Source organism: Melopsittacus undulatus, chromosome 2 (genome assembly GCF_012275295.1).
Source record: "Melopsittacus undulatus isolate bMelUnd1 chromosome 2, bMelUnd1.mat.Z, whole genome shotgun sequence".
NCBI lineage: Eukaryota > Metazoa > Chordata > Aves > Psittaciformes > Psittaculidae > Melopsittacus > Melopsittacus undulatus.
The window spans coordinates 49,144,296-49,165,500 of record NC_047528.1 but is presented as its reverse complement, the minus strand read 5'-3'; the positions used below and the strand labels follow the sequence as shown (position 1 = coordinate 49,165,500).

The 21,205-nt window shown below is 38.4% G+C and overlaps 1 protein-coding gene across 1 annotated transcript in view; it reads right to left on the bottom strand.

Moving 5' to 3' along the window:
* Positions 1 to 15,499, bottom strand: part of GPC5 (glypican 5) — a 623,308-nt gene extending 607,809 nt beyond the window's left edge. Inside the window, exons 1-2 of the mRNA XM_013127928.2 lie at positions 15,337 to 15,499; positions 3,159 to 3,320 (exon numbers count right to left, since the gene is read on the bottom strand). Of these exons, the coding sequence (XP_012983382.2) occupies positions 3,159 to 3,320; positions 15,337 to 15,499 (325 nt within the window). The remainder of the gene's footprint in view (positions 1 to 3,158; positions 3,321 to 15,336) is intronic.
* Between the last annotated feature and the right edge of the window lie 5,706 nt (positions 15,500 to 21,205).

The following is a 21,205-nucleotide window of genomic DNA, read 5'->3' as shown; positions in this document are numbered from 1 at the left end:
GAAGCCCATTAAATCCCTGCATATATGGCCCCAGGAATGCCTTCAACACAGCAGGTGTGTATGCAAGTAAGTGTCTAAAAGATAAGAGTGAGATAAAATGGAGGTAAATCCCTCCAGAATGATAAAAGACTTGCTTGCAATACAGAAATAAATCTCAGAATTAATAATAAATTTTCAAGTATTAATCTGAATCTCTAGATTTCTGCACTTAGAACTGCTGCTTAATGCGGCGTTTTATGTATAACGTATGTATAGACATACTTCGTCCAACTGTAAGTTATACTAGCATACTGTTTATCCTGCTTTTGTATTATAAAGGAATCAAAATAGCATCTGAACAGATGATTTCTGAGGTTAGTAAGATTTGTGTAACAGATATGCTCCTTAGACCAACCAGCAGATAAAATCATTTAATAACACATTACTATGCATTTAATAATGCATGAACCAGAGACATTTTTGAGACACTCATCCCTCAACATAAAAACAGAGTGACAATCAGGTTTCTTAATCTGCCAACTCTTGACTTTTAATAGAAACATTCAACTTCATTTAATTTATATAAGTTGGGATTCACAGGTATTGGGGTTTTAGCTTATTTATATCACACTTGAAACATAAAGGATTGTGGAGCTGAGAAAAAAGAAAATGTTTTAATTTCAATGTTGCTCTTCACACTGCAGTTGATCTAGAGGGCAATTTATCATTTGAAACCATAAGTGAGATACAACACCTCTTTCTGAAAGTTTCCTGATCTTCAGATCATTCTTCAGAAGAAAACTTCACAAATGAAAAACAACTGAGTAAGTGCCAGGGCAGATTTAGTTTTACGAGGATGAACAGCTATTCCATTATTTCTTTTGGCTTACCATTCTACCAGAGAAAGCAGCTAGGAAGACTTCAACACATTTTATAGTTCACACAATTTATTTTTGCTACTGACTACAACTTCATCGCATTTAAATGTAGTAACTGTACTGTGACCTCAAACACTCAAAACCCCCCTGGATACGTTCCTGTGTAACCTGTTCTAGGCAGCCCTGCCATGGCAGGGGGGGTGGGCTGTATGAGCTCCAGAGGATTCTGTGATTCTGTGGACACTCTGATTTCACCTAATCCTGGTCTAGGATAAAGTGGGTATGACATGATCTCTTATGTAGTAATTATTTCACAGGAAAACATGAAACTGTATTAGGAAAATGTGAATCAATATACTCTGCAACGAAGGCACTAGAGTTTTCCTACACAGTAGGAAAAGTGTCAGGAAATGCTATACTGAAGAATGCAGTTTATTGCCTCTTTCTTACATAGGCACACTTGCCAACTCCACTGTTTTGATGACAGGTTGCCACATTCATAAATGATTCACAGCTCCGTATTTTTAAATCAGTTGTACAGTACTAGAGTTGCTAAATATAGCAGCACGAAGAAAAGACCATTTGCTTTCAGACTCTACAACCTCATTATTATCCCTAAATTTGTTACTCCACCACACAGCTCCCTTATTCTGTGTCATATATTGCCGCTTTTTAAAGGGTTGTGAACTCTGCGTGGAAAAATAGTGAAATGGCACAGACCTGCTATTCTGTTGCACAGAAAGGTATATGTGTGTATCCCTGTCTTTCAGGGAGAGCTCACCTATTGGGCAGATGGACACTGCACGCACTGAAAACACCCTGCTGAATGAGTCACTCAGGACTTAAAAGCAACAAAAATGTAGTTCCTGGATCTTAGCTTCACTTCACTTACATGTTACTAAAATCCCATTCTTGTGAAGACTGAGAAATCTTGGGATTGCAAAACTATGTTATTAATTATCTAAGGGTTTTTTTGTGCATTCTTGGTTTGTTGTTTTTTCTAGAACTGGGGGAAAGGAAGAGGTATTAAAACACCAAGGCAAAGAGTACAACCCTCACTTAAGGGGAGTACTGTTGCTTACTGAGCTCTACAAAGTCTACAGCCCTAGGTCAGCACAGCAAGACAACATATTACACTACTATGGTGGAAAAAAAATATCTACAGAAGTTGAAAGGAAGAATGAAGGCAGAAGAGGAAAAACATTCTTTCCACATTTTACCAATGATAATCCTGACACACACTGACAGCTGTGTTAGGCTAAATGGCGATACTCCCCCAAGGTAGGGAGCAACTGCAACTTGGTTTTAGCCTTAGACAGCCTAAATTCAAAACAGGAAGGTTTTAGGACCCCAAAGTCAATTTTGCTATGCATTTTATGACCCTAGGCAGTTGGTTTTGTTCTGCTGATCATTTTAGCTTCACAGGTTAAAAACAAGAAAGTCACCAGAAGGACAACTTCCTAAGCCCTTCCCAGAGTTAGCCATCCTATCCTGTCCAATCAAGTGGTCATTAAGACCATTACACACTAATAAATAAATGAGAAAACTGTAGGGCTTTTTCCTCAACACGTGAACTCTATATCCTTTTCTATCACTCATATAATATAATCTCACATTGCCACTGTTTCTCACATCTTCCCAGCTCCTAACCAATTTCTGCACTAATTTATACTTTATTAATTCAGAAAAAAATTATTAGTATGCAGGGTAATTGCTAAGAGGCAATTCCACCAGCCTAAATAACTATTAATTTATCAGATAGCTTCCAAATGTGCATTGGAATGACTGTCACGCAACTTCCAATGTTTTAAAACTTACTTTCAGAAACCCAGAAAATTTTTTTAGACACTCAAAAACTTACAAAACTAGATCCCAAAAATGAACCTCAAAACCAAACTACAAAAATATTTCTATTAGAACAAGATAATGAACATGGTTGGTGGAAATACTGGAATAACAAAATCTCTCTTTTGCAGCACTCCAGGCAGTAACTTTACATTTTAGTATCACTGAAATTAAAGCAAATTCAAGAGGAATGCCAAGTTAGTGGTTTACAATTCAAATCAAAACATCTTACTAAAAACACTTCTTACTTTTTCTCAACTATCATTTTTTAAAGTCATGTATTCCAGAAGCAGTTTCTAATCACCTGTATAATTTAATACTCGTCCTTTGAAAACATAAAAGCATAGGGAGAAACTGAAAATTAACAGATAATTTCTATTACATGCATAAAGTAATCAAAGATGAAAATCAAGAAAAATATGAACAAGTTTGGAAACAAAAAGCAGGAAGACTTACCTTGAAAAGCAGCTGCATTACGAGATATTAAGAATTTTAATGTCGCGCTTGACGTTTGAAGCACTTGCTCTATATCTTGGTTTGCTGCAGCCTGGTATCTTTCTTCCATCTTCTTGGTACAGCATGTTGGATTTTTAGAAGCACAAACCTGGAGATCAGCCCCTAGAGAAAGAGATATTTTCACTGAATACTACAAAACACAAGTATGCAATACACAAATACACAGAAAATATTTGGGGGGGGGGGGGGGGAAGGGTTGGTTAGTGGGGGTTTTTTTCATATAGGTATTGACACATAAAAGAAATACCCAAAGCTTTAAAGATACCTGGTCTTGTTAAACAAGAAATAGAAGGGGATACTAACTAAAATTCTCTGGGAAGAGTATACTTACTACAGTTAATTAATGTCATATAAAATAATTTCCTGACACTATAAACTTATTCCAGCTGTGAATATTTCTAACTAATGTTGGTAAAATATTTAAACTTTAATTTCCCTTTCACTAAACCTTTTAAATCTTTCTTTCCCCTATTTTTCTCCAAAAAAATCTTTCTGAGGTAGTATGAATATAGTTAGGGAGAAGGGAGGCCTTCTACATTTTGGACCCTAAATATTCCATTAGTTATTTCATATAAATTAGGTGTTTTAAATAACATATACCAGAAAGCTAAGAAAGAAAAATTAAGCTGAATAGAAGCATTCTGGAAGAATGGTAAAATGTTTAAATGTATTATATCAAATTCATGTCCCTTTATGCATTGAAGCCAATTTATGGAAGGGATTCTTGGCCCTGGAATTTCACTTCAGCTACATAGTGGGGAAAAAAGTGCTATTGCTTATATAGGGCAATCCCAGTCCTGAAGCAGGAACCAACTCTGTCATATTTAGACACTAGAAAAGATCAAGAAGATTCCTTAGAAATCACATTTAGAAAAGCACAAGACTAGAATGAAATAGGTAAATTATATAAACCATAAAAAAAAAGGAATTTGCCCAAGACATGGATGAACACTTGTACAATATTCCACAGAAGGATTTTGATTCCCATGACAAATATACATATTTCCCTTGGTAATTACTGATAATACAGTCTCAGATTTGCTGAACATTTCTTTCTGGCATTGGTGGTTTCTATCTTCACAATTCCTGGCTCCCCCATCCAAAAGCAAACGTGGAAGGAGAACACATTTGAACCGTCAGTATTGAATAATACAGAATTTCTCTTAATTTTTGAAGGGTCTTTTCTGCTTCAGGCTTTAGGTCACATGATGTAAGTTTTCAGGCAAAACTAACTCACTTAGTGAGAAGTGCTGCTCAGAAACTGATGTAATTCCATACTCACTAAAGTCTGACTCTATATACACAAGAACAGTTTATTACCCATTGTAAAACTGTGTGCCTTGAAACAAATCCATTTCACAGACATAAACAGCAGTAAATATCATTCTGTTAAATGAAAATCAGCAGATACTTTAAGAAATCTGAGTGCCACACAGAATTCACAGATCTGAGACTGCCTTCATGGTAGCATGCAAATGTAAGAATGTAACCTCTGGATGTGAAAATGAATTAAGGCAAGTAATATCCCTCTAAATCTCTTTGAAGTGGTCTCCAGTAGCAGTTTAATTAAGTACACCTACAAGCCACAGTCCAGGAAGCTGAACACCTTCACCAGCACAACAGAAATCTAAAACTCTGTTCTAATGCAGGCATAAATCACTGAACTGCTGAGAGTATTAAGAAATTTTATTTCATAAATGTTATACTATAGATATAACATCTTTTTCCTCATACAGCTTGGTGGTTTTGAAGGCTATTCATCATTTATTTAAAAATAGATTTTCCATGTTCTTCAGTATGCACACTTTCACACTTTACAAACTAAGTAATTTCTCCTGGCTAGCTGCCTTTACAAATCTCTTGCCATGTGAAAAATTTAATATTCCATTCTCTGACATTCCAATTCATCTGAGAAATTAAAATAAAGCTGCAAAATTAAGGTGGTCTATTAAATTACCTACATATTAGCTACTCTGGTATTTATGCTGTGCATGCCAAAGAAAGTGCTCAGCATCAGAGACAGCCTTTAATAAAGCTCCTTGCCTGAAAGCAACATTAATAAGCATCTTACAATGATTTTTATTAGGAGTATTAAAAATACAGTTCACCAGTTGTCTACAACCTCAGAATCCATGTAAATGCCTACACACAACCTCCCTCTCCTCCACCTGAACTGCATGTTCCTTGCTTCCCCAAGCCAGATTTCAATGCTTTGACCCCACTGACCTCAACCTCCCAATCCATACCAGCTCTCCAGAGTGAGGCCTCTCAATGGGTAAAAAGAACAAATTAGTGATGCATGACTCAGATCCAGAAATGTAAGGATTAAAGCTGTGTTAATACTACCTGTTCCAGGGGTGAGTTAAGTTGCATGTACATGAAACACAAATGCAGGTAATTCTAATGCAAAACATGTCTAAGTTGACACTGGTTAATGAAATAAACCACTCCAAGTTTCTATTAATCCTTTTAAATCCTCTTGCTTGTAATTAGATAAATTTACTGCTATACTGAATACTAATTAACTTAAATATTAGCTACAGTAAATAAAAACTTTAAAATAACACACTGTTAAAACAGCAAGCTTTTATATATACTAATATACCACCCACCTGCAAACAAATTAAAGGAATGATAAATAAGCCTACAGCAGTATTTACTCATTGTACCAGAGAGGTCAATTCACAGAGATGACACCCAGTTCTCTCTGTTATTTTTTTTTTTTTTACTCTCAAAGAGTTTATCATACCACAAATATGACAGTCCAAGACAAGTCAAGGTATAGTCTGCAGCACGCCTGAAGCAACAGACCTGACAAATGTCAAGAGAAAAAATGTTCATACTGATAGCAATATTCACAGCATTGCATTACAACAATCATTTTTCCTTTTTGGTTACTGAATATTATCTTCTGCTGGTAAGAAAAATCAAATCACTACTGTCGAAAAGAGGCAGGGAGCTATCTAGTAATGTACCTGACACTGTAAAGAGAGGAACCCTTATTAAGATCTTTGGACACATTTCAGTACCATACCTCTTTCAGATTTACTGTATCCTTTATTCCCCTGCCTATGTTCTTTAGGTTCTTCTCTGGAAAGGAAAGGTTTTATTTATGTTTGATTATTTAAAAATAGATTATTTTTCTAATTATTTCTAATTATCTCTGCATACGATTTCTCTTTATTAACCTTCAAACAAATCAGCAGGGTGCTCGTAAAGGAAGTATTAGTCATAGAATCTTATTTGTCTATTGGTTTGTCTATTGGTCTCACACGGACAAACCAAGCAATTTTACAATTCTTTGCAGTACTTATACTTTCTTAAAATTCAACTTCTGTTGCTCCACAAAAGTCTTCTATCTTCATAAAGAAGTTTCTAGCCAGCATAACTTACAAAGAAAGAGTGCAGGGCAGGACAGAGGTCACCTGTGATACCACAGATTTAAGACAGAGAGATATTTTTTTAACCCTCATGCATGAATTCTGAGGTGTCTAGTACACCATTATTAATACTGCTGCTCAAACATATATATGGTAACTAATATAGTCATTAATTTAAGTACAGCTGAACTGGGACTCTACAATGGAAATATCCTATCAAGAGAATATTTTTGACCTACAAGATAGTCTCAAGAAATAAAAGCTGAACTGCTAGGCACAAATTCACCATTTTATCAATTCATCTAATCAGACTAATATCTGAATCAAATTATGAACTCCTATGTTCCTGAAACCTCCAGGGCTATTAGAAATCTTACTATATAATAAGTGTTAAATTCATGTCTCACCCTGCCCAAAGCCTGTCTTTGTTAAGAAAAATGCTCAGTACGTACTTAAGAGGCCGATCCAGAAGCTAACTCAGAACAACACTGAGCTTAGTTTCCCCTCAAAGCTGCACCAGTTTCATGGAGACAAGAACACCAAATTTCATTTCTAAATACCCAGAAGATAATCTACTGCTCCTATATTATTCTGAAGCTGTATCTTCACTCTTCCTGCAATGTGCTCCTTCAGATCATCATTAGTGCTGAGATTCCTCATGATAGCTTTGGTTTCTTTTACCAGATGTTAGACACACTTTTGTTGCTTTCAATCTCACAAAGCAGCCTGAGAACCCCAATCTAATCATCGCATGCTCCTGTCTTTCATAAATATTTAAGATTATTATATATTCATTTAAAATATTTTTTCTAGCACAATTCTCAGTAATTTTATTTCTTTATTTCATACTTTTAAAGTTTAATATTACTAACTACCCCTATTTCCTTCTTAACCTCAGAAAATTTTAAGTACAATTATAACAGCCCAACAAATCTGTCAGAGCAAAAAAAACAGAGCAATAGCCTGAACCAGAATTAAATGGCAAAGAGGAGAATAAATTAATCTAGATTAATTTTATTAAGCATTGCCTACATTAGGACTTCCTTCTTCTTCATAAGCAGAAAACATGATTACAAAGAAAACAGAACTATACAGTGTCACAGTGAAGACTGATGCACTCCGCTATGCTTTTCACAACTAGTCTAGGAGGGAGTCTTTCCTCATCTCACTGAGTACTTTGATAAGAAATTACCTCCTACAAACCTCAAGAATTTCCAAGACCCGCTCATGAAAGCAGTATAATATTCCCATTTTGACAATATTATGTCTGTGAAGTTGAAATTTCTCCTAATTGCTCACAGAATTACTCACCAGTGCTTATGTCCTGGCTGGTTGGTACACTCACTATAACATACCTTTTGTTTTCCACTTCCCTCCCTAATCCTCATGCAGACTCTCTGAACCACATCCTCACAATCAAACCTCTTCCTTAAGCATAGTGTGACACCTTTACAATTCACATTACTCCAGATAATAGTATGGTGGATAAGAACTAAGATCTTCAATAAACTGTTATTACAATGTGGATACCAAATCATTTAAGAAATAAAACAATTTCAAGAAGGTTATAAAAGGAAAATTTGCAACTAGATATATTTTTCTTCTCCTACATCACTATACTCTTACAGTTTTCTGGTGACTTATTAGAAAGATATTATCCAATTTTCCAGATTATGGATGCCCCCTCAATACAGCTACTCAATCTTCAAACTTCAACACAGCTTGTATATGAGCCCAAATATTAGGAGAAGAGGTACAACTCTTCCCAAAGAAGCATATAGCTGTAGTGGGTTTGAGGAGGGTTTTGTTTAATTTTGTTTAAAAAGTATTTAAAAACAGTAAAAAAAAAAATACCTCAGTACCATGTATATAAGATGATCTACCTTACCCTCCAAATCTTAGCAGATAGTAACTACATATAAATGTCCTCCTTCTGCTTGGAACTAAAAATAAAACTTGGCAAAGTGTGATCAAGTTGCCCCAAACACAATTAACATTGCTTTGCATACAGCACCATTTTAATCAATGGCATCGCTGTATAATAAACCATAATTTCATGATCAGAAGTGTGTAGCTGAGCTGTCAAACCAAGCAAAAATTAGAACGTGTGAGTACTATTTCTCATTCTTCTACTGACTTGACATGTGTTGCTTTCGTAAGTGAAGAGCAGCTTCATTTCTAAGGAGAAATGATCTTTTTCTTACGAGGTTCAGAAAAGCGGATCTTGCACAAAACCATCATGTCATTTTACCAGTAAGTACGACCTTTCAACTACATTTTAGTTATTAACAAATAATATACACAGCATGTGCTCATATGCAGTTCCCTATGCATATAGGCATAGATATGCGTAATACTTGCTTAGTATTAATATTAAATAACCTCAAGATTAGCTTTATTACACAAACTGTGCTTAGTATTTTAAACAAATGTTAGGCACTACTTAGCTTTCAAACCTTCTGCAGTTTGTTCCTTGTAAAGCAGCAGCAAATATGAAATTTTATCTAGGCTTATCATGGGTGTTAGTATAGATTCAAGATGACATTTAGACTTTTAGCAAAACTCTAAAATAATCATTAATGTTTGTTTATGGTTTCAGCTGACTCTTCAATATTCTTTCTTCCCTTGATTTTATTGTTGTTTTGTGGTTTTTTTTAAGCAGACTATTTTTAACATGGATATTGTTCCCAACCGTTAGGGAACTTTGTTTTATACTTTAAGAATAATCATGTAAATACAAAATACATTTTAGTGACCTACTTCTGTTCCAGCTCATTAACCATGCAAAAGAACCTAACTGACTAAAAATTGAGAGGTTGCTCAAAATCCAGAGTGGTTCTGTATTTAGTTGTTTCTTTATAAGGCTACAGAACAAGCAACAGCTTGTGGATGTTACAGAAGGTATGCAAACCAGCAAGTGAAACAGGTCATTCCATTTCAGTACAGCCAATGTTAAAACAAAAGACAAAAAATAAAAACCAAACACTTATTTTCTGTGTTTTCAGATGTAAAAATCTTCCTATCTTCCATAAGATTTTTTTCAATAACGAATTATCTTAAATACAGAAAGAAAATATTTTCTGCTCCAATAAGGAATACTGGCTCTTTTCAGTACCAAATTCTGAAGGCCCTATGCTGCAAAAAAAGCAGTTTATTGCAAAACGGATTTGCAACCTGTATCAGATGTTGAGTTCTTCTCATGCTTACCCTTTAATATCTGCTCATTTTTGTTATAAGCACCAATCCAGACTTGGCATTAGTCACCATCATTATGATTGCTGTGAAGTACTTCAGCATTGCTAAGAAAGGTGGCGATCAGCCTCAAGCACCCAGCCCTAACTGTCCATGCTTTTGAACTATCACCTTGCCTCTTTCTGCAGCTCTCTTCAGAAGGCACCAATATTTCTCAGCTGCACTTCTAGAGATGGTGCATTCTACACATTGCTATCAAAGGACACTATAGGCAACCCTGTTGTACAGATATGGCTCCTTTCTAACATCCTCTAAGATCATCCTCCTACTAGGAGACAACCCCCCAACAAGGTACAGGCATCCCTCCATATAGCCATGGTACAGCTCATAGCACAAAATGTGGTCAAGTTACAATATACTCGCTGCCTGTGAAAAGCCTTCCTATGTTTAAGACTGCTTGAATTGTGGGGGAAAGGAACCCTAAAAATACATATGCCTTGGCATTACAAGAGCATTGTTTTGGATCCAGAGAAAACACATGGGCAAAACCCACCGAGTGAGGGCAGTCTGTCCCTTCCACAGGATACCAGCCAGGCTGGACAGGGAGGGCTTTGAGCAAGGTGATCTTAATGTCCCTTCCAACTCCCACTATTTTATGATTTATTGCTATGATTAAGCAATGTACCCTTTCTTTTCCACTCAGGACAAGAAACAGGAGCTGGTCCTCTGTCCTCTATTTAGCAGTATGGTCACCACCTTTCAAGTCATCCCAGTCGGATCAAATCCTAAGGCGACTGAGCATTGATGACTTCCCAGAGGTATTGAAATATGGGAGACTGAGATGGGGAAGTTGCTATATAGCTGAGTCCATTTCTTGTTGGTTTTAATCTCAAAATGTTTTAAGAACTGTTTCACAGTGATCATTTTGTGGATCCAGAGGTGAAATATTACTTACATTCAGGAAACAAGGGTGTATTATACGCACACACAAGAAATTATGTCATAAGCAACAGTCCTTGCAAAAACAGATGTGATCTAATGAATATCAGTAACTGATATGACAGAGCACTTTTGCCTCTGCCTAAATCCTTTTTCCATAGATCAGTTAGTAAGTAATTAGAAGTGCTCCTGCACACACCAAAAAAAAAAAAAACCAAAACATATATATATTATTGATTTGACTTAAGACAGAACCCAAATCCAAATTACCTGAATGTAAATTGTAGTGGAAACCCATATTATGATTCAAGCATGATCTTGGAGCTGTATCAAAGTAATCTGCTCTGGATTTTAAACTGACTTCTACTGTTACTTTAAGATGAATTAACAAGAATATTTTAACTTGGATTAACAAAAAGGTATCACACACCAATTTAGCTTCTAGATTATCTCATCCTTCAAGCACAGTTATTCTTACTCAATTTTATATATAATGATTCTCTAGAAAAAAAGCCTCACAATAAAACTTATACTAATCAGAGTTTTAATTCTTTTATGCTTGTTCTCAAAACCACATCCATAGAATCCCAAAGTTTGCTGAAAAGAAGCCTAGACTGATACCTGAAAAACAAAACAAAAAAAAAAAAAACAACTGCAGAGAACTGGAAAGCTATCTCCAGCACTTTTATCCAATTAATCTGCAACTGTTTGATTCTACACTTCCAGCAAATGCAACAGTTTTCAATAAACCATGGAATTCAGCCTTTTGGTACAAACAGAAGCCAGACACCTAGTTCACTGATGTGTCTACTGGAAGCTCTTTGTCATGAAAACAAAAATCACTGGTTTACTGTCCACCCTATTCTGCTGTTCTAAGTATTCTGAGAGAAGGAAACCAGAGAAGAAATCTTATTTGCAACCAAAAGAAGGAGAACTGAAAGCTCCCATCTAATCTGTCTGAAATATGAGCTGATGAAATCAGTTAAAAGCTTTAGTTTTACTAGCATATATGGGGTAAAAAAGTGGAATTCTTCAAGGAAGTTGTTTCAGTTACAATACCAAAAATTGAGCATAGGAAACATATATATATGTATATATATATATATATATATATATATATATAAAGAGGTGTTTTGTGGACACTAATTTTTTTTAACAATCCAATTCATACAGATCCACAAATACATTAAAAAAAAGCCTAAATCAAACATTTGAGGCTTTTTTATATTTAACTCATGTTTTGGTTATTTTTTGATTCTCCATACAATAAAAAGGGACTTTTACAATTTTCAATTATTGAGAGTTTACTGTACAGTCCAAACTTGTAGCTCAGAAACAGAAAGGAAAAAAAAAAAACAAACAAACAAAAAAGACCCAAGTATTTTTGCAACTAACATTTAAAATCAGTATGAAAGCAATAACTATTTCAATATAGCATGTGACAGATACTATCACAAATCAGTGCTACAAAACACAGCACAGTTAATCAAGTTTCTTCATTGCTGGGGGGGTCACAATACAAATCTTGGTTTTGATAAAGTTACTCATTTATCTTGATTATTATTTCAACACCATCATATCCTGCATCATGTGAATGATAACAAAATCTCAAGATCCTTCTCATGCAAATATCTGGCATTTTACCATATAATGACAGCAGTATATTTGCTTCTTTAAAGATATATTAACTATGTACAATAGCTGCAAAACTAATTATATACAACAATGTATAGTATTTTCAGCTAACATCTATTCAAAGTTGCATTTTGCAAACGGATTTGCTTATCCCACATTGGCCTTTTTAGTCATCAGTGTGATCGTAGTAAGCGTGGGTAAAACCCTTCCCAAATCTTCGTTTGCTAAGTCAAGCCATAATGATGATGATATTCAAAGTACAGACACATGGTAGTCCCCAGATGAAAGAGAATTACAATTTGCATGATTTACTGATCTAAGGCTGCTTAGTTTTTATTACCACTACAAAGAGGAAAAAATACATTTGTCAATGCTAGTCTTTTATTTTAACACATTCAGAGGAAACAAGGCAAATATAAGCCAGCTTCTTCCCTATAATTTTACTGACTGTAGAGACTGTAGCCTTAGACTGTACACAAATCCATTCACCAGCTAACATTCCCACTCCTTTTCAGCTAGCGATCCTTCTCCACATAAAAGGTATGGTTCAGCTTAAGACATTTAAAGGAAAGTGTCCTTACACTAGCTAGGTCTAAGTACCACCTAAATAAAGAAGCGTATACAATACAGTAGGCAAAGGACCTACAGAGCTCACTCTGAAGTCAACACCTAATATTTAATAGCTGAGCAGGTCCCAGGTGCCACTGGCTGCACTGACCATGCAGTGCAGGCAGCCACAGGGAGTATCTGAGATGCCAAAGTTATCCTACCCCTTGCTCACTGCCTCTCCAGAAAGATGCAAGTATCCCAGAGGCATCACATCTGCTGCACCCATGGAGGTATTCCAGAGAGTCTGTGGAAACTCAAGTGGTTCCAGATGCCTAAATTTAAGCAAATTAAACCTTACAAAGGCAGCTTTGACACCTACAGAAAGTGTGTGTTACAAACACATTATGTGTTTCTAAGTGCCATCACAAAAGATTTTAAAATACTTTTCACTTCTTGCCTCAAAAGATCAGTAGCAAAAGTGGCATTTCTTTCCTCTTCATGTTATGTTTCCAGCCTATAATACCTTTAATCACACACAAACCTCCTAAAGACTCATTTAACCCCCATTTTTCTTGTCATCTCCAATCCTGGAGAGATTCTACTGCTCGCAATTATTTGTTTCATGTACCTCTGAGATCAAAGACGCTCAGAGTGAGAACTCTGACACTCCTGGAGGGCTGGTGTTTTCCAGGCTGCCCACAGCAATGCAGTTCCTTCAGAGAGAGAAAGGCTGCTGACCACACGGCTGTACTGCACCTCCTACTGACCGCTGCTTTCAGGGGCAGCAGCTGAGAAAGGAATTCTTTTATTACTCTTATAATTCAAAACGGGTTTTTGCTTCAGGAACAGGAAATACAGAAAAGTCAAAAGAAAAAATAAGTGGTGGTATAAAAACATTACAGGGGAAAGGAAATCAAAGAGCAGGGCAGAAGAGACATACATGAGGTACCACAGTTCTTTCCCCTTGGGGCAACAGATTTCCTATCCCCAGCATACAAGTGAACATATTATATTAAAATAAATTACAAGGGCAGGGAAAGTGTAATAGTTATGCCAAACTACAGAATAAGAAGAGCACAGATAAACTGATGGCATTTCATCCATACCACTGTTATTGACACAAATAACCAACCAGCTCAAAAGATTTAAATCGGTGAGAGGGCTTAGACTCAGATTTCACTTTTCAGACACCTTTATCTGCACAGTACCTGTCTAATCAGGCTTCCCAGTTGAAGTGTTGATTTCCTTTTTAGTGAAGACAATAATAAAATCCTTATCTAAGGACAATGTAAGAAGACAATGCATGCTGTCAAATGCACTGGTAACCTAAATATAGCACTTTGATTTGTAAACTGCACACAGCAACTATTATCTGTTATGTTTAAAATTAACGTCATTAAAAAGCTGTATTTTGTAGTGATTCCTTTAGAAATAATCATGGTATGCCTTAGCTCAACTTGCAGAGTTACTAGAAACTACACAGATTATATTTAAAAAAAGAGACTATTGATATTTCAATATGAGGGGGATGGTAATTCAACTTGTTGCATTGAGAAGTCATTTTCGGTCAGGAAAGCACCGACTTACATTCTCTTGTCATCTAAACATGCACACACTTTATAAATATATGTGTAAAAAAAACAAAGATTTTCAAACCCTATATGGCTGACCATGAAAATATCTGCATTTTACTTTGGTGATCAGCACCACTGAAATCACCTAAGGCTCTCAAGAGGCTGGAAACACACCAAATCTAAGAAGGTGCATCTTACTACACACGTGCTCAATGTCATTTGGTACCCGCTTAAAAAAGTTGCATTGTTGATTTAAAGGCGAGGACGTACGCAAACTCCCATTAAGACATTACTTTCCAGGTAATTTTATTCACTTAAAACGACAGGCAGACATATAGCAGGGGAAATGTGCGGATCCACCGCTTGCAGCGGTGTAACTCACTCTCATTTCACACAACAGTAACTCCATCAGCCCAAGGGGCATGCATACCACCGGCTCTCCCCTTCCCTCAGGATTTGCACTGGGGCACCGACGCAGTATGTGTCTGACCGCGGACAGCTGAAAGCCGGGTGACACGCCAGCCCCAGCCCCACCCCCACCCCACCCCAGCCGAAGCTGCACAGCACGGAACAGGGCACCGGGGTAGGTTTAGGCAGGTGTCGGGTGCTCCGTTTCGCAGAGCCCACACCCCACAGCAGCCTTTCCGCTCCTGAGGAAGGAGCCAGGCGCTCCCCGAGGTTCCGCCCGGACGCTCCCAACCGCCACCCACTAACCACCGCCGACGGTCCCAAGTTCACCGCCGCCGCCCCGCGTCCGGGCAGTGCGTCCTCGGGAGAGCCAAGCTGCCGCCGCGGCATCCCCTGTCCCCCGCTCCCTGCGCCCTCCGCCCCGCGCGAGTTGCCCCTCACCTGCCCGCGGGGACTCCGGGATTCCCCGGAGGGGGCCGAGCTGCCGCAGCTGGAAAACTTTCCGGACGGCCTCGCAGCTCTGCGAGGGCACCGCGCCCCCCGGAGCGGGGGCGGCCAGGAGCAGGACGCCGAGGCTGAGGACGCTGAGGCTCTTCCCCCCCATCGCCAGGCGGCCGCCTCCGGGAGAGCAGCAGAGCCACTGCCGAGCCGCCGCCGACCACTGACCTCCCGCCGGGACCCTCCCCCGGGCCGGCCCCTGCCAGCTGCCCTCTCGGAAGAGGAGGGCCGCCCAGGGGCCGAGAAGGGGCGGGGGACGGCAGCGATGAAGTGCTGCCCACCGCCAGTGTCGCGGTGGTTCCACACCGCCCCGCCGGGCTCGGGGGCGGGCACACCCGGGGCGGTGCGGATGCGGGGCGGGAAAACCCGAAGTGAGAGGACGGCATGCGTCCGTGTAGAAGCGGTAACTCCCCAAAAAGTACGAGAAGAGACTTAAAATAACTTGTAGTGTTATTAGTAACTGTTTGCAATAGGCTTGCGAGCTGGCAGTAACACACACAATTAGGCTTCAAACGACAAACTTCTGCTTTTCTGACAAGATTCAAAGAATTCAGTTACCTTCAAGACATCTTCGAAAGCTGATTTTCTTAGGCAAAAGTGACAAAGGATGGGTTTACAAAGCCCTCTCATGCCTACCAGCCAAAGTCCAGTGTTATCTGAGCAGCCAGGCAGTAGCTTTCTGAGTGCCAGAGTTAAGAATCCCTCTCCCATGCACAAGTTTAAGTATCACACTAAACCCTTTACAGCTGGAAATTGTTCTTAGTCCGTCTTAAAGCTGCTGGTGGTCATTCAGCCCTTTGCAGCGTTAGTCCATCCCAGCTTTCACTTTAAAATAAATCTCTTATCTGCAGCAACAATTTCAACACAGGACTGTGAAAAGAGTTTGAGTGGGATATATTCTATGCATCCATTTAAATACAGGTGACAAATTGACACTCAAGTTATTAAAACTTTCATTAGAGATCAACCATTTCACTGCTGAGCAAAGCAATAAAAGAATGGCATTACATTAACACTACCCAGTGTACTAAGTTCCTAAGAAGCAGAGAAGAGTATTTCCTTTTGAATTATCTATGCTCCTGGACTTGGCAAAGTCCTTCTGTCAGCCAATTTGTACATTATATGAAATATCCTTTAGGAGAAGTTGTTCTACTGTTCTGATACTGTTGATGCATAAAGACTGAACATAAATGACAGCTTACAATCTTCTTGCTAAAGCAAACTACATTTTAGTCACCTCATGAAGAAAAAAAAAAGGGGAAAACAGAACAGGGAGTCCCACTTGCAAATAAAAAGATTTGGTTAATTTGAAAAGTAGAAATAATTAAAAAGTTGATGTCATGTGTGGTTCAGTGCTTAAGTAGGCAGCAAACCTCTCATCAGTAAAACACTGCCTTAAACAGAATGCTTACTTTTAAATATTGAAAGACATTGCTGAGGAAAACCACCCAAATATGGGAGCCAGAGAACACAGACAGGATCTTATCACCTTGAAGAGGGCAGGGGAAATTCTGCACATCTCAACACCTAGTACAAGATGTGCAGCACTCACAATAAACATATGAAAATTAAGTATTAGGAAATAGGTACAAACTCTTGCACATTAAGAAATACACGCAAGTGTTCTTACTTTAAAAAAAATAAAATGAAATAAAAAGTAGGTTTCTCATTTACCTCAAAAACTGTACAGAAGTTTGCCAACAGAGACAGATGATGTTGGGAAACCTCTTTAATCTGAATTACTACATCCTCCCATCTTCCACTAGTGGCAATTCAGAGAAACCTCAACCCTCATGTTCTACAGGGTAAGGGAAAAGAGAGGTTTTTGGTAAGAAATGGAACATACCTGTTTTAACTAGCTCTTTCAAGATTAGGAAGAGTCTAGTTTAGTCCAAATGGGATGAGTTTTTGTTTGGTGTTGAGTGATTTGGGGGTTAGTTTGCAGATTATTTTCTTTTTATAACTTTAGCATAGGGACTGTGAAGGAAACAATTTTGGCTTTATCATGACACTAAATTTAACTTTTTTGTTCTATGCTTTGAAGCATCGCTGATTTTAGTGTAAAAGTGTATATTTTAGCTAACAAGTTCCATGAATTAGATATTCTGGAAAAGGTTATGACATATTTGCAATCACATGCAGAAGAAAGGGACTTCTCTCATTTTAACATGAGACTATATATATATATGTGAACTTTATGAGAGAACATTAACACTGGCTTCAGACCTGTCTCTGTTCTTGACCAAAGCCTTAACATGTGCCCTTGGTGGATATTCGTAAATATCCAGCTGTCAGCAGATGACTGAAGAATAATGAATCCAAAAGTCTGCCTTTGATCATTGTCTTAATCATCATGAACAATACCACTGTATTACCTGAAATACTGACACAAGCCTCCTAATCACATCAAGCTAAAATTAAGCTTTCTATTGTCTTTGGTACACAGCACTAGATTTCCTGCTCATGTACACAGATGACATTCTCCGTTGGACTGCCATCTTGTGCCTACTGGCTGCGCCATCTTCCCTGTTTGTATCCTTTCAGAGAGCTCCTGCAAAAATAACCCTTCCTGATCTGTTGCTTTGAAAACATCCACTTTTCTTGCATTCTTTGTTGTGTCAAACTCAAGTTCCTTGGCTTTAATTGCATATCCTTTTACTGTTCCTATTTCAGGGAAGATAAGTTTCCCCTCCCAAAGGACTACAGCACCTGTCTCCATCCTCAGCTTCTGGAATCATCAAATACTTTCATGCTATCTCCTATTTTGTCTCATGTATCTGAAAGCAGTTCAAAAATCCATTAAGCTTCTGCATTTTTCTAAGTAATTCTTTAAAGCTTTCTTCAGTGTCTTTTTACTGTTGTTTTTATACGTACCACAGCAATTACAGAAGTTTTTAATTAAGAACTGTTGTGTTGACTAGCATGTTCACATCATGTCTCAGTAGCAAATTCTATCCATTTATTTCTGGTCTAATACATGCTCTCTGCAGGTTCTTGGTTCTGATGCCATCCTTTTGCTTTTAATACAGCTCTAACCGGATCCTTGACATTAAAGCAAAAGCACAGGGAGAAAAGAACCCACCAACTTTTTCTTCAGTTATTATTCCATAGTCATTATGGTAGACAATTTTTAAAAAAGAGTCCTATTTAAAATTGATATAACTAAGCTAGTAAAGTAGGGTTAAAAGCTAGCTAGCACTTAGATTCATAACACTACCACACTGTTATAAACACCACAAATTTATGGTGAGGCCAGTAAGGCTTCACGCACAACTCTAGCTCATCTAAGGGTCCATTAACTGTAGTGCTGAAATAGTTCATATAGTATTACAAAAGTTTGAACTGATCTGCAGATAAATTAGTTTATTTCCTCTCGGGAAAAAAAAATATGTATTTTAATTCAAATATTTATGAAATCTTACCAAGAAAGCACCAATTACAAAGAAATGTCAGCTGAGACCTCAAGTAAGGACAGAGGAGAAAGAAAATGCTGAGGAAAACAGTTCCAGTCCAGAGAGTAGTATCATACACCTCCAGCATTGCTTACTCCCACCCCCAACAGCATAATCCAATATAAACTTCACTTGCTGCTTCCCCAAGGGACCTTAAAGATCATCCAGTTCCAGCCTACTTTCTATGAGCTACCTTCCACTAGACCAGGTTGCTTCAAGCCACATTCAACCTGACCTTTAACTCTTCCAGGGATGGGGCAGCCACAGCTTCTCTGGGCAACCTGTGCCAGTGCCTCACCGTCCTCATAGTAAAGAGTTTCTTTCTAATATCTAAACTAAATCTCCCCTCTGTCAGTTTAGAGCCATTCCCTCTTGTCCTATCGCTACATGCTCGACTTCTTCTAGGCCCCCTATAGGTACTGCTGCAACAAGGTCTCCCTGAAGCCTTCTCTAGGCTGAACAGATCAAGTTCTATCAGCTTGTCTTTCCTGTCACTAGTGGTGTCACTCAGAACTTGGTTATTCAGTGATGATCTGGACAAGGGGACTGACTGCACCCTCAGTAAATTTGCAGATGATGCCAAGTTGGCTGGAAGTGTTGATCTGCTGAAGGACAGAAAGGGTTCACACAGGGATGTGGACAGGCTGCATCAATGGGCTGTGGCCAATGGTGTAAGGTTCAACAAGGCAAAGTGCTGGGTCCTGCATTTGGGTCACAACAACCCCATGAAATGCTACAGGCTTGGGGAAGAGTGCCTGGAAAGTTGCTCAGCAGATAAGAACCTGGGGGTCTTGAACAACAGCTGCTTAACATGAGCCAGTTTGTGCCCAGGCAGCCAAGGCAGCCAGCAGCTGATAGCAGTACCCACTCCTCATGCTGGCCAGTGACTGCTCCCACAAGTCATTTCCAATAGCCAACCCATGCTCTGTCATTCTCCACCACAGGAAACACAGGGCAAGGCAGTTAACACAACCAGCCCCCACTCCCCAAGTGCTCCCTTGGCTGTGAGAGAAGCCCCCCATGCAGAGTAAAGGTGCCCTGCCCAGCCATCAAGGTACATTGCTCACAGCTTTGCGTTACTGCCTTCCCCTTACAGTGACACAGAAAAGGTTTTTACAACACAGGTGTTGCATCCTGCCTGCACAGAAGAGCTTAGGTTCTTCACAGTGATTCCAAGTTCAAACATTCACTCTGGAGTACGGTACCCAGGATGTAAGCGCACATGTATTTTCATAAACATTTTATTTATTTAATAACTTATACTTCAAGCACAGCTAAGCATTCAACCATTTACTTTGAAAAGTACTTCTTGCTGCTAGGTACGCTGTTTCCATGGAGACTTCCTCAGATATTCATGGATGAACACCCTTAAATCTACTGTTTTCATTTATATCACTTGTCTTCCTTGCAGGGTTGTTAGCTTGGGCCTGTAGAATTAAGACTTTAGGAGAAAGAACATCTAAGAAGGAATGCCCAGCACAGGAGACTGCAGCAAAGCAGCAACTTCTACAAAGTACTAGCATGTAACACAGAATGTATCTGTTGTGTAATTGGAAGAAATATGGTTCTGCAACCTGATCTTAATATAAAAGAAATCTACACTCAGTATCAGTTTAGCATCATCAGTATTGAAAAACACCACACTTCTGCAGATAAATATTCTTCTTCAAAGAATCCACAAAAGGTCAACACAAGTTTGGTCATCTCTAAACACAGAATGGGGGTGTTTAGTCTTCTTTTCTTTACATGTCACAAATGAACAGTTGTTTACATTTTACAAACTCAAATACAAGTTTCATCATGACTAAAGAAGTGAGTTAATTTCCCTTAGTCTGTATCTGATGTTCAAAGCATTTTTACTTCATCAGAACAAATGATTCCCCAAGAGCTTTCAGCAAGATGACCAGGCACCACCTTAAGTCAGTAAGCATATACACAGACACTCTTATTGTAAAGGGTTTCACTCACACCTCCTCTTACTGTTCCTCATGCCCTTGCAACTTGGGAAGCATTTAACTCTGTAGTTGATGCCCAGCTTCTCAGGTTTTTTGTTGGTGGGTAAAACACAAAAACTATTCCTGAGAAATATAAACCACATGACTTGCAACTAAACAGAATGTACTTGATGCTTCAGCCTCCTGCAAATGGACCAGTAAAGCATTTATAATGTTCCAGATTTTAGCTTTTTTTCCCCAAGCAGGTTGGGGCACAGAATCCCAAGGGTTGGAAGGGACCTCGAGAGATCATCTAGTCCAACACCCCTGCATGAGCAGGGTAACCCACCCAAAAAGGATGAAGCCCCTCTCACCTTCCCCCTATAATAAATAAATAAATTCTGTATTGATTCACTGAACTGTAAA